This window comes from Alligator sinensis, unplaced genomic scaffold (assembly GCF_000455745.1).
Source record: "Alligator sinensis unplaced genomic scaffold, ASM45574v1 scaffold71_1, whole genome shotgun sequence".
Lineage (NCBI taxonomy): Eukaryota > Metazoa > Chordata > Crocodylia > Alligatoridae > Alligator > Alligator sinensis.
The window spans coordinates 4,344,295-4,357,867 of NW_005841834.1; the positions used below are offsets into that span (position 1 = coordinate 4,344,295).

The following is a 13,573-nucleotide window of genomic DNA, read 5'->3' on the forward strand; positions in this document are numbered from 1 at the left end:
CCAGGAGGTCAGCCACAGCCAGATGGGTCCAAGGTGCCAGCTCTGAGCAAGCAGGGTCCTGCCACTGGCCTCCCTAGCAGGAATTCTGGTGTTCCCTATTGGAATACTGAAAAATCCCTGATTAAAAAAATCCCAAAGTCACTCTGTAAAATACCCCAAAAATCCATGTTCCTCCAGAATTAAAACAAAAAATACCACAAGAGAGAGACAGAGACAGATCAGTTGGGCAATGTTTTATTGATATATCTAGTGTTAAAGCAATTTGGGAGACTACCAGTGTCTCTCTCATAATAAAGTGAACTCTAAATGCATGTTTCATGAATATATGTTTTGCTGCCCCCCCCTCACAGGCTATGGCCCCCACTACAGGGGCTACATGCCCTGCCCCACCCCAAGCCCCCTGGACTGCAGCCTCACCTGGCCCCATCCCCTGCCGGCTTCTGTAGCCCCCCAATAGCTGCCTCACCAACCCCAACCTCTGGCACTTTAAAAAAAAAAAAAGCCTCTACTCCTCACCCCAGGAACAGGGGCTGTGGGGGCTCCAGGACCTCCTGGCAGAGCCCCTACCTCAGCCAGCGGCAGCGGCAGCAGCAGGGCCCAGGCTGGGGCCATCACCCGGCTCCGCTGTGTGGACAGTGCCCCAGTCCGTAGCTAGAACTGCTGGTAAGTGCTGGTGGCTGGGGGGAAGGCTTGGGAGTGGGGGGGTGGGAAAAGGGATTGGGGGGCTCAGAGGGAAAGGGGAACCAGCAGGGGTCCCCCCCCATGGTCCCCTCCCCCCTCCTCCAGCCCCTTATTGCCTGGCAGTGGAGCCTGGGTCCAGCTCCCTGCTGCTGGCACACTGCCTGCCCTCACAGCAGCATGCTTCAGCACCAGGGCGAGGGCCAACCATAGAGGCACTCAGCAGCCAGGGCATCTCTGTGGAGGATCCAGCCTCCGGTTGCCCCGCCTTTTTTTCCTCTGTGGGATTTTTTTGACCCCTGGATATCCAGCGGTCTAATTTTGCCCCCGCGCTGCAAATTTGCAGTGCAGGGAACATTTTCTTGTTTCCGCATGTGCCTCTTGCAGCGTCTCAAAGGGGTTTGAAATGATGCAAGGAGGCACATGCAGGCTCATCTGGACGCACCCGGGATGTTTACTGCTGAGCTAATTAATCTATTCCAAAGTAAACATCTAGTGTAGATGCACCCAGTGGCCATGCCTACACAAGATGCTGTACTGCACAGTAGACTAATCTACTGCGCAGTAAAGCATCACTGTCTATACATGCAGGCACTTACTGTGCAGTAAATTAAATTAGTCTACTGTGCAGTAAAGACAAATAGCATTAATTGCCCAGTGAGCAGTATTGCCCAAGTCAGAGGCTACTTTAGGATGGTAGAAAAGGATTAACTCCCTAAAGTTTCCAAAATTAAGGCTTCCTTGATGGTCAGTATCACAGGATGGGGTCCCCAGGGATGGCCATGACGCCCCTAGGGCTCCATGACCATGCCAGTCTTGCCCAGCAGGAACCCTTTTCCTTTCCTGCCACATCTTGATGTACTTATAATAAATAGGGAGGCTGCCCTCGAGTGTACTTAGACACGGTCCTGATGGACCCCACTGAACCCTGTGGGCTCTTGGGCCCCTTTTGGTCCTGCTCCAAAATGGATGCCTCACAGGACACCCTCAGCCTTATGGGCTAGATGCGTGGCTCCAAACCACCCCTTTACCACACCCCAAGCCTCACAGTTGGCATTCACACCTTGTCTGTCTCTGTGCCCCCTGGCACTGGGCTCTCCACAGCCCTTTCATCATCGCACCCTTTCTGGCACTGGGGTCTGCTCACCCCATCACAACACCCTCTCTGGTGCTGGAGTCCCCACACTGTCGTGGGCCCCCAGTGAGGCCTCCTCCTTCCCTAGTAGCCTCAGCCCGATCCACTGGTAAAACAGTAACTAAAATATGAGCCCCTGGGCTATAACATAGCATAAACTGTTCAGGGTGTGCTCTATCCCTTTAAAAGATCAAGCTCCAGCCCCCAGCACTAAATGCCTTGCAGACCAGGGTACCTATTGAGCTCCTGGAGCCCCATTGGCCCTAAGTGTAGCATATCAGGCTGCTGCAGCATCTCTGGGCAAGTCCTCCCTGAAGACTCCTTCCCTTTTGGCTGCTGACAGAGAACAACCCACTAGTCCCCGCCCTGGGGTTTATATGTGCCCAGGGCCCTACCTCTTCCAGTCAGCTGACCAGGTGCAGGCTAATTCCCTCATTAGCCTGCTGCCACAGTAACCCGAACCTGTGGGGTTCCTGCCTGACTGCTAGGGCCCTCTCTCTAGGCAGGTTCTGCCCTTAAAAGAGCAGGCACTTTAGTGCCCTGCGACAGTCAGGAAGACTTAACTGGTTAAGAATTGATTAATGTATACACCACCTATTGAATAACTTGTCGATCAGAGAGTTTCTTCTCAGTAAACTTGGAACTTGACAAAATGGTCAAGAAATGTAGAGAACAGATTAAAATGCTAATGTACTAAAATGCAAGAGAAAGAAATAATACTTAGTTATGTGTATGTATATTAACCTGTGATTGGATGGTTCCAGGAATAATGTATGTATGCAGAAGTAAGTTTTCAGAGAAACTTTGGATTTATGTACACTGCTATTAATCCCTTCTGATCATTATTTTGACCAGTCAACTGGTCTAAGTTTTTGTCACTAAAGCTACTTAGATACCTACAGTTCTGTTACTGAGCCACACCCCCACCCTGCCAATATTGTCAAATCATGTGTAAGGCACATTGGCAGGGCAGAACACACTGTCATTTTAATTCATTCATGGCTTGTGGTGGTTTTTAATATAATAGATTGGTAGTTTATAACATTTCTCAATGAATTGACTCATTGAGAGACGGTTTCAAACCTTCATCTCCCATTCCACTATGGCCCAGCTTAAATGCAGGCTCAGGAAAGCCAGATGATTGTGGCACTCTCCTGGGAAGTAAAAGATTTTGGCTTACACCCCTATAGGCTGGGGGAGGAGAAGGAGGGAGGCGATAAACCCAGATCTTCCACTCTCTGGTTAAGTGTTTGAATTACTAGGGCAGTACTGATATTACCATGAGCCTATGAAAGGCTGATTTAAGCACTCAAGTCTAAGCAGGGGTTTCATGTTGGACTTCCTTTGTGGCTCTCACCCTTTGAAATAGTGAAAATTGTTGAGATTTTGACTTTTTGTCCTGATTCAAGACTTCCAAAATCTTTCAAGTTTTCACAAGATGGAAAAAAACTGTTTCCTGCCACCTCTAGGTACTATCAGTACTGCCAAGAGTCAGAAACTGGACACAGAAGCTGACAAGCTATTACTTTCTCACAAGTCAGATGTTTCATTCTCTTAGCCATAGCACGAGTTTGAAAACAAAGGCATATACCAATGTCTGCAAAGTTCAACTGATGTTTTGATACAAAATTAATACTAATGCAGATATTTAAGTTTGCATTTTCCATAGGACAGAATTTTTCTTATGCAGATGGGGCCATAGTCTGGGATCATAGGTATACATCAGGAATGGGCAATTAGTTGGGCTGGAGGGCCACTTAAGGAGTTTCGGTGAGCTGTTGCAATGCGGGGGGGAGTCCTGACCTGGCCCACTGCAGTGTGGGGGGTGTGCTGGCCCAGCATGGCGGGGACACAGGGTGCTGAAAGGCAAGGGGGACAGGTGGAAGGCACAATTGATCCTATCCAACCCTGGGCCCATCCACCTCACACATACCACCAGGGACACCAGACAGAGGAGGCAGGTGGGCAGGGTCTCTATGGAGACGAGCCCAGGACCCCTGTTGGCAGGATATGCTTGGCCAGGTGGATGGGATGGGGCTGCAGGTGGCCGGGGAGCTGCATCCGGGAGAAGGACTGGCAGGTGGGGCCAGGCTTGTGAGGCAGTGACAGCTCTAGCACAGGGCAAAGCCATGATCCACTCCCTGCAGGGGCTGAGGGATCTGCCACAGGCCCGCTAAAATTCCTTGGCAGACTGGATCAGGTCTGTGGGCTGTATGTTCACCACCCTTGAAATACATCCTGAAACAACTGCTGGTCTTCTGTGGATCTGAAGTATAGCCTCTTACCCTTGAAATATCGTAAGTGTGAAGAATTACATCACAAGGTATGTGTATATAAAAGCTCTACATTCGCTTGTGTTGGATCTGGTGAACTGAATATGATTGCTTATGCTTTCCAGTCCATCTCTGAAAAAGCAGTTTTGTACCAAGATAGTTTGGACTGGCAGATTTTTTATACTGGGCTTTGCAAAAAAAGATCTTGGAAAGGGAGCAAAGTAAATGACAAATATTTAAATGACTGTAGAGCCTGGTTTAGCATTTAAGCACTTGTGTACTCCATTGGGGTCAATGGGATTGCTTGCATGCATAAAGTTATCTGTATGCCTCAGTAATATGCTGGATTGCAGTCTTTATGCATGTTTATATGTGAGTACTGAAAATCATAATTTTACAGGAACTGCTTCTTTGGATAATTACACATTTGGTGGCAGAGGGTGAGGGGGTGAAGAAAAGCTATTTTTCCATCTGCAGTGAATCCTGACAGCTGCTTAAAAAGCAGCATTAATGAGAGAGATTTGTGGTGGGTTTTGAAGTTCAGTTCAAATAAATGCCCAAAGCTTTGTCTCTACATTCCTACTTGATTTATATTGTCTTTAGGATTTGCAACACTGGGTGCATATACATGAGATACTGACTGCGCAGTGACCAAATAATACTGCGCTGTAGTGCATCACAGCTCTAACATGCTACTGTGCAGTATTATTAGGCTACTGTGCAGTAGCGTCACTAAAAAGGTGTTTGCCAGTGCTGCTGCACAGTAACTCTGGTTACTGTGCATTTATTTAGTACTTGATTATACAAGTACTACATAAATGCACAGTAAACACTGTACAGTAGTATCTCATGTAGGCGTGCCCACTGAGTCGGAACTTCAGGCAAAATAGGGTGTTTCATTGGAATCAAGGTTCATAATGGTCTTGTTCATGTCAGAAATACTCCATGAACAGCTTTTCTCTTGGAGTTTTCAGAGTTTAACTTCGGTTCAAGGCAGAGTCAAGACATACAACAGGGATTAAAAAAGAAAAAAGCTGATCCAGGTGTTTTGCTCTTTGGGCTGAAGGACAGGAAGGATTTCAGATCAGCTTGCATTTGATTTGAACAAGTTGGCTTAGCCTTAACTGTGTGCAGAGCAATGTGGTAGTCTGAAGTCTAGCAGGAGGCAGGGTATATTTGCATTTATATAGACTAACTAAATTAGAGCTGCATAAGCTTTTGTAAACAGAAGCTTATTTCATGAAGTTGCTTATGAAAGCAAGTGTCTGCTTACAAAAACTTATGCAGTTCTAATTTAGTTAGTCTATAAGGTGCAAATCTACCCTGCCTTAATTCTAACTGGACTAGATTTCAAACCTAATATCTGATCCTGGGCTTTACAGAACACAAATTGGGAAGGGAGCAAGTTAAATGATGAGGTACTTGGGGAATTAACTAATGGGTAAAAATATTTTGTAATAGAAAACAAAGAGCAGAAGGAAGAAAATATTTTAACATCTGCATCCCAGAAAGCAAGAATGACAATTTCAAAGTTATACATGACATGTACTTCACTTAGGGCACTGTGTGCTAGTTTTATAACACTAACATAAATATGTCTGATTTTTTTTTTAAAGCTGGAAAACATTTTTAACCACAAAATAAATTCCATAAAACTTTCTTTTTTTCCAGGTGGATAAATATATAAGATAAATTCTTGCTAGTCTTGTTCATGCAGATTGGAGGAATCTCTTGCCATCTATTCAGAGGCCAGGCAGAAAGCTGTTGTCAAAAGTCTTCAACTGTGAGGGAGGGCAGCTGTGCTCTACAGTGGACACAACCATACTGTCATCAGACAAGGCAGCAACTGCCTGCTCCACCTCTCACCAGCTTGAAAATAGAGAGTGCTCCTTTTGTTGTTCTCTTTTCTTTTGGCTTGCTGTCTGCATCTGCCCAAGCAACATGTTTTAGATACCCTATTACTCAGATCAATAGTTCTATATCCTAGAACTCTAGAAGGAGCAAAGGTGTGATTACTACAAGAGTGCATCAAAATAGCATAAAATGCAGGGGCCAAACTCTATCCTTAGATAACTGCAGCATCCCATAGATTCCACTAATGCTTTCCATGTAGCCAATATGCAGATGAAGGCAAAAATGAAACACAGCCAGTACACTATCTAGCAATCTTTGATGTACTGGAGGAATCTTGGAACGTTTATAAAAAGGTCTCCACGTCTTATTTTTAAGTTGGGGTTCCTGTATTCTGTATGTTGCCAGGACTCTGCTAGCTTATGTATAACCAAAGCTGTAGCTACAGACCGCTTGTCTATAGTTTAAAGGTATGTAGTATCTATACGCTATTAATTGCATATGCTTTTAATCTAATTTGTAAATGTTTTATTTCATTCTCTCCAATGCACATGTACATGCATGCACTCGGCTTATTTCATTTGTTTGGCATTTGCTACTTAATAATCAGAAAATAGTCACTGCAGGTAATTATTTCTAGATATGAAAAGATTCAGGAAAAAAGTTAGACTATCTTGGGATAGAAATCTTAATACATTGTAACACTAAAAGTAATCCTCAAAACAGGTTTGGTCACAACAGTCACAGAAATTTTTTTGACTTTGGTATGAGATTTCACATAGTAACTAGAAAAGTTCACAGAGACCTGTTCAAAATTAGTATAAACATAGGTAGCAAGGTGGAAATTAATAATCAAGTTTTGCAACTTTCTTTTTTTGTTGACAGTATAACATCAAAGGGATCAAATTAACTTTTCAATAGCTCCATTCAGACTTAGAACAGGAACTGCTTGCACACTTGTTAGAATGTGTAGAATTTAATGGAAGCACAAATACTGTCATTACAGCTTTGATGTAATTATGGTTGCTTGCTGTCTTTAGTTCCTCGTTCTGTTTGCTATGCTGTCCATCAGCGATTTGTGACTTTTGTTCCAGATTTCTTAACATTTCCTGGGCCCTGACTTTTGAACAGAGTGCTTTAAATTAAAAACTTACATGTGTTGGCACCCCATCTGAAAAATTGGCCTCTACATGGAAAATGAAAGTAAAACATTTAATTCTGCAGGTCTCTCCTGAAAGCTTGGCAGTCAGGAAGCAATAAGAAATAGAAAGAATGGCACTTCTGAAGTAATCTTTGAGATACAGCACAACCTAGTGGCTACTGAACATAACAGAATTTTTCTGCTGTATTTTTTATCGTTCTATGTGGTAGGTATTAAAACATTAACTCATCATCACAAAACGCAACTGAAAATCTAGTACAAAAGAGGCCTACCCTGATGTTCAGCTGTGCAGAAAGGAACCTTGAACACCTAATGTACTTTGAGACAGTATTCTTGATCATCCCTTAAGTAATAAAAAAACTGTACAACAGCTTTTAATTTAGGGTTAGCTAAAGGTGAACTATGTCCCCGGTAAACAAAATCCTATAATCCTTGCTCCAGCAAAGTTCTATCAGAGTTGATGGAGCTTAGGAGTTTCCAAGTAAAATTGAAAGATTTAAATCAAAATTATTGTAAAAAATAAAGGCAGCAAGATATTTTTTTTAGAATAGTGGGGACCTACCTTTTTGGCAGGTATGCTGGTGTGCTACAAATTAGCCTTGCACCCTCCCCAAGTACAACTCCAATCCCTGTCCTTTACCTGACCTGCTGCTCAGCTTTCTGCTTCCTGCCTTGTGCTCCCTGTCTAATCTGATGTTCTGCTCTCTGCCCTATCTGCCACTGTGCTACCTGCCCCTCCCTGATCTGCCACATGCCACTTGTGGTACCCATGCCACAGTTTGGCCACCTCTGCTGTAGTCATAATTGCAACAGTTGAGAGAAGTATGTGGGGAAAAAACAAACCCCTGGATTTGGCCTACATTACAGTCACCAGCTGCCCAAGTATCTACCATGATTTTTGGGTGCATTTCATAGCCAGTGCTGAGCTCCCTGCTGCTGTGACTGGACTTCTACCAATTACTAAGTTAACTAGTTTAAAGTAGCTCTGTTATGTCTACATTATATTACAGACAAAGAGGCGGCTGTAAGATACTCCCTGTTCCTGCAAGAGCAAGTTGGAAGGAGAAAACAATAGCATGCTGCTGCCCAAACCTTAACTTCATCGTGGCTCCATACCAAGGACTGAAAGGTCCTGGCAGTAACTACCGGGAAGAAGGTGCAGGGAATAACAGTCAAAGCACCAGCAACCTACTGGAATCATAGCTGGGGGAACAGAGGAACTGAAATTGCTGGTGCCTATAGGATAAACTACTTTTACCTTGTCTCATTCTACAGGGACTCTAGGTCAGGGACTGGAGGTCTGCCTGCCAATGCAGCTGGTTACTGCTCTTGCAGATAATGGTCTCCTTCCTCCATCAGAGCAACAGAGGAGAACTTGGGCTGCCAAAGTTATTCCCTGATGAATCAGAAAGGAAGAAGGTCATAGCTTCATACTGCATTCACTGAATCAAGGCTTCCCCCCTCCTGCCTCTTCTACTGCTCTCTGGCTAGACAGAAAAAGATTTCTGGCCAACCACTTGCATCAAAACAAAAAGTGTGAAGATGACATTAAGTCTCTTCACCATACACACACACTCTCTCTCTCTGCTTGGAACTACAGTACTTGGAAGCAGACTGCAACAGATGTCACCTTTGTGCCACCATATATGGGTGCCTCCCTCTGGAAGGGCATTTCCAGGGTGCACAGAATCAGGCTCCTGAAACCCCTGGAGTGTCTGCCCGGGTTTCCCCGTTTACAGAAGTGAGTCCAGGGAATCCAACTTGAGACATGCCATTGCAAGCTGAGAAACCTGAGGTCCTCTCATTTGCAGAGATGCACTCCTAATGTTGTCTTGCAGGATCAGGCCACTGGTACTCCTGGGAGCGGCAGGGGCCTGACCCTCCAGGATCACGTGAATGACATCTGTCTCACTCAATAAAGTGGATCAGCTGTGCCGAGACACATCCTGGCACAGTTCTGCTTCACTTTGTGACATCTGTTTATAGACTCTGAAAAATCTGTGGCCCACCAAAACATTCAAGGCAGATCAGCTGATACTCAGGAAGATTGTTTGGATAACCTTTGCCACCATAACCCACACAGGAGTTGGGACCATAAGCAAGCCTACAGAAGCCCCTTGTGGGTCTGTACTCATGTTCCTGGATTGATATAATGCAGCTCTACTAAAGCATGTTAGCTGTGAGCACAACTTCCCACTGGATGCTAACTCCAACAATTGATGCCATATAACTAAAGAACCCATAACTCATGGCTTGGCAAGTTTACTATTATGTGTGATGGAGCAGACAAGGGCACCTGATGAGGATTAATTATTATAAATAGGGTGAGGGAATCAAGAGAACAAAAACACTATATCTCAGTTGATTTAACAGAAAAACTAATAGGGAAGATGGAAAACAAGGATTCTGGAGCCATAAAGTATTTTGTTTCATACCAAGTGCTGTCAAAAATTGCTGTCATAGCTTATCACAACCTGAAACACTCATTCTTCATAACACAGGAGGTACCACAGAAATGCATTTGTTACTATAAAACCATTTAGGATTCATTCTGTGCATCAGCGTACCTAATATTCACAGAGATTTTGCCCAAACTAACCGAACATTTGATTACAGGAATGATACAAACAGATGAAACTATCCATGTTCCATATAGCACTGCATACAATTTATCTTATACTCCTATCCAAGAAAAATGAATGGTGCTATTATTTCACTGGTTGAATCCTACTGACTTGCTTGTTCTGTCCAGTTCCTTGCTTCTGCAATCCTGAAGTGATCTGAAATAATTTTGACATTCATAAATACCTTAAACCTCTCATTTATGTAGCATGGTTAAATTCAAACACAAGAGCAAGTTTTCCTCAAAATAATTAGGGAATCCTCTTAGCAGAATTGTATATTCTCCCTAAAAAGAAAAAGAAAACAAAAAGATAACACATAGTATTGGTGTTTATTTTTGGTCCAAGTGGCCAGTTGTGACTTAGGGACTTCGAGTTGCTTCCAGCTGATTATATCTATCAGCCATCTTTGCAAGTTCTGGTTCCCAATGCTCCAAATTCTTCCTAACTTTCCCAGCCCTATCAGCCCTGCCCTCTCCAGCTTAGCCTCTGCTCTCCCTGAAGCTCTTATGAGTTCTTTATGCTCCTTTCCCAGGCTTGGTGGTGGTAGGGTTCCTTCCTCTTCCAGCCAGATAGTGCAGTGAAGGGAAAGGAGCACAAAATAGCTTTGCCATTGCTAGGAAGGGAAAGGAGCAGGACCACTTGGCACTGCTGGGCTCTTTCTGTTCCCTTCCCTCCTCCTGAAATGGTGTTGGTTCCTTAGCAGAGGGGAAGAGAACTCTGTCAGCTTCCTGTAGCAATCCTAATTATCTGCTCTTCCTCTGGATGTGGATGTCACAGGACGGGGTCCCTAGGGATGGCCGTGTTACCCCTAAGGCTCCTTGACCATGCCAATTTGGCCCAATGGGCACCCTCTATTCTCCCCCGCCACGTCTTGATGTATTTTTGTAATATAGGGAGGCTGCCTTCACGTCCTGTTGGACACAGTCTTGATGGATTTCTCTGAACCCCATGGGTCCCATTTCAAAATGGGTGTTTCAGGGCACCCTAGCCTTATGGGCTATATGCGTGACTCCAACCACCCCTTTACCACACCCCAAGCCTCGCAGATGGTACCAACGTTGTCCGGTTTAGGTCTTGTTGTAAAGTGACCCCCTTGTCCTCCCTGGGCTCTCCGCAGCCCTGCAAAGTGCCGTGCCCTCTCTGGCACCAGGGTCTGTGCCCCTCAAATACCATGCCCTCTCTGGTGCCAGGGTCCCTATGCTGCAGTGAGCCCCCAATGAGGCCTCCTTCTTCCCCAGTTAGCCTCACCCAAACCACTGGTGTTATGGAACAAGAAACAAAACACAAGCCCCTGAGCTATAACATAATACAAAAGACAAGGGTGTGCTCTGCCCCTTTAAAAGCATCAAACTGCATCCCTGGTACTAAGTCGCTAGTGAGCAAGGGTGCCTGCAGAGCTTATGGAGCCCCATTAGCCCTGGGTGCAGCATATTAGGCAGTCACTACATCACTGGGCACCTCCTCCCTGGGGGCTCCTTCCCCTCTGGCTGCCAGCAGGGAACTGACCTCCTAGCCTCTGGCCTGGGGTTTATATACGAGCCAGGCCTGCCCCTTCTGGTCAGCAGGTGTGGGCCCACTAGCTCATTCTGGCTGCCCTGGTAACCAGCAGCTGGGGCTCCCAACTCACTGCTAGCAGCTCCAGCCCTTAAAAAGGAGCAACAGTGGGCAAGTGGGGAAAGCACCCAAATCATAGCTGGAAGTTCCCTAAGGGTATACTAAAAATGTGCAACCCTCAGTGATCTCAGTGAAATGTTATTTCTTGTATCCAAAACCCAACACACCTTAAGGTTTTAAAGCACTGAAGTCAAGGAAAGGAAACAAACAAAAGTTTTCAGTGTAAAAATAGACATCTTGAAAAAGGGGTAATAGCTTTGTGGAAAGGAAACCTGAAAGGAAGGAGAAGATGAAAAAATGGGAGCAGAGAAGACCTGGAGGTGAGAAGGATAGGAGAATTTATTTTTGGAGACCTGGAAAAAAATATGGAAAATGTTATTTCTGGGAGGATTGAGAGGGGAAGGACAGTGTACAGGAAGGGAATATGTAGAATAGTACCCACTGCCAGTAGGATAAATATATATCTATATTGCATTTGATTTGCTACTTCACCTTTAATTAACTAAAATAAATTTTACAGAAAGCTTTGTATAGAGGAATAACTTGAGTTTATCTGTCACTCAAGTGTAGTCATTTCTGGGAGTAGAAAACTTCCTTACTGATTTTTATTCTTGTTGTTCTGTCCAATTTTGGTGATTTTTTTAAAAACACATGTAAGTAAACTATTTTTAACACTTTATTTAAATTTTAGGAAATTCCTACCTTCTCCAATTCCATGGTTAAACCTCGAATGTTAAATGTTGTATTGATCGTTTCTGTAAAATAGTAACAATTGTAACAGAAGTGGGTATTTATTCTTGGTTCTTAATTACAACAGAGTAAATTTAACCAATTGAGGCTCAAACTTTCTAACAACTTCAGACAGAATTGGATTGAGACCTTACTGTCCTGTCCTGAAATAATTTTTTTTATTTTCTTTCAAGTATATTAACTTAAAATAGTGAATGCTTCTGAGCAGTTCTTCTGGCCTGTGTTTAGTGGATTGAAGATAATTAATGTATTCCTCTCACATTTAAGTGACAATTCATAAAGCAATCCCTGCTAGTTAAATAATTTGTCTCTTAGAACAGTGGAGGCCAACCTTTTTGGCAGGCATGTCGCAAATTAGCCTTGCACCCTCTCTGAGTAAAACCCCGATCCCCTTCCACTGCCTCATCTGTTGCTCTGCTTTTTACTATATATTTCCTAAGTAACCTGCTGCTCTGCTTTCTGCTTCCTTCCCTGTGGTCCCTTGGCCCATCTGCTGTTCTGCTGTTTCCTGCCCTATCTGCCACTAGCCTGATCTGCTGCATGCTACATACAGAGGCTGCCCATGCCGGTTGTGCCACATGTGCCAGAAGTTGGCTACCCCTGTTTTTGAACCTCAGTTTCAACTTCCTTTTAGTCTTCCAGGCCAGGGATAGACTTACAAAAACTCAAGCCTGAATTGATTCAATATTTGCAGGTTAGTCTAACCTGCAGAGATTGATTCGATCTGCAAGTGGACAGACATTCACTTTTGATTCAGGAAATGCAAACACATGCCTGCAGTGGCTCAGGCTAGAAGCTGGGACGCACTGAAGTGAGCCATCCCTTCCATTCTACAGTGCTGAGCTAAGGGAGGGCTTGGCAGGACACTATGATTAGGGAACAGTTTAAACCCCCACTTTGGCCTTCACAGTCCCCAGCCAGGGTGTGCCCGGAGGGGGAGTGGGAAGCAGCTCTCACCAGGTTCCCCACCCCCTGCTCACTGCTCAAGGGGAGGAAGTGTTGCCAGACCCAGGCCCCCAGCTAGCACTCTGAGGCAAAGGGCAGGGGAAGGAGGACTGCTTGTGTGGAGTGTATGCATTTGTTGATGATACTGAGCTTTTCAATCTCCCTCTCCCTGCTTCTTCGTCCTGTCTGCAGCAAATTGACAGGCACTGCATTCATAGCAAACCTATCAGCCCATCAAGAAAACAAAGCCGCTCTCACATTAGTTCAAGCTCTTTGTAACAGGAGGGACGGCAGGGTCGCCATGCTAGCCCTCGCCGCCTCCTCTACTGTGTCAAGCTTCAGATTTGCACCCTCCTATTCTCGCCCGCCACGACTTTGATGATATGTTTCTTTTGTAGGGAGGCTACCTCTCCTCTACTTGGCCACAGTTCTCCTGCTCCGGGTGTCCGGCGTGTCTAGGCCTTGCGGGCCTTCTCTATACGCCACCCTTCTCACCGGGGCTCTTCCCTCTGCAAGGCTGCCCTTCTCACCGGGGCTCTTC

The 13,573-nt window shown here is 44.9% G+C and overlaps 1 protein-coding gene across 2 annotated transcripts in view; it reads right to left on the reverse strand.

The window, feature by feature from the left end:
• Positions 1–5,565: 5,565 nt before the first annotated feature.
• LY96 (lymphocyte antigen 96) overlaps positions 5,566–13,573 on the reverse strand; it is a 15,105-nt gene continuing 7,097 nt past the window's right edge. Inside the window, exons 4-5 of one of the 2 annotated variants that reach the window (XM_014518778.2) lie at positions 12,040–12,092; positions 5,566–9,879 (exon numbers count right to left, since the gene is read on the reverse strand). In XM_014518778.2, coding sequence (XP_014374264.1) covers positions 9,808–9,879; positions 12,040–12,092 — 125 coding nt within the window. In that variant the 3' untranslated portion in view covers positions 5,566–9,807. Of the gene's footprint in view, positions 10,008–12,039; positions 12,093–13,573 lie in introns of both variants that reach the window. The other variant, XM_014518774.2, reaches the window with a different exon arrangement.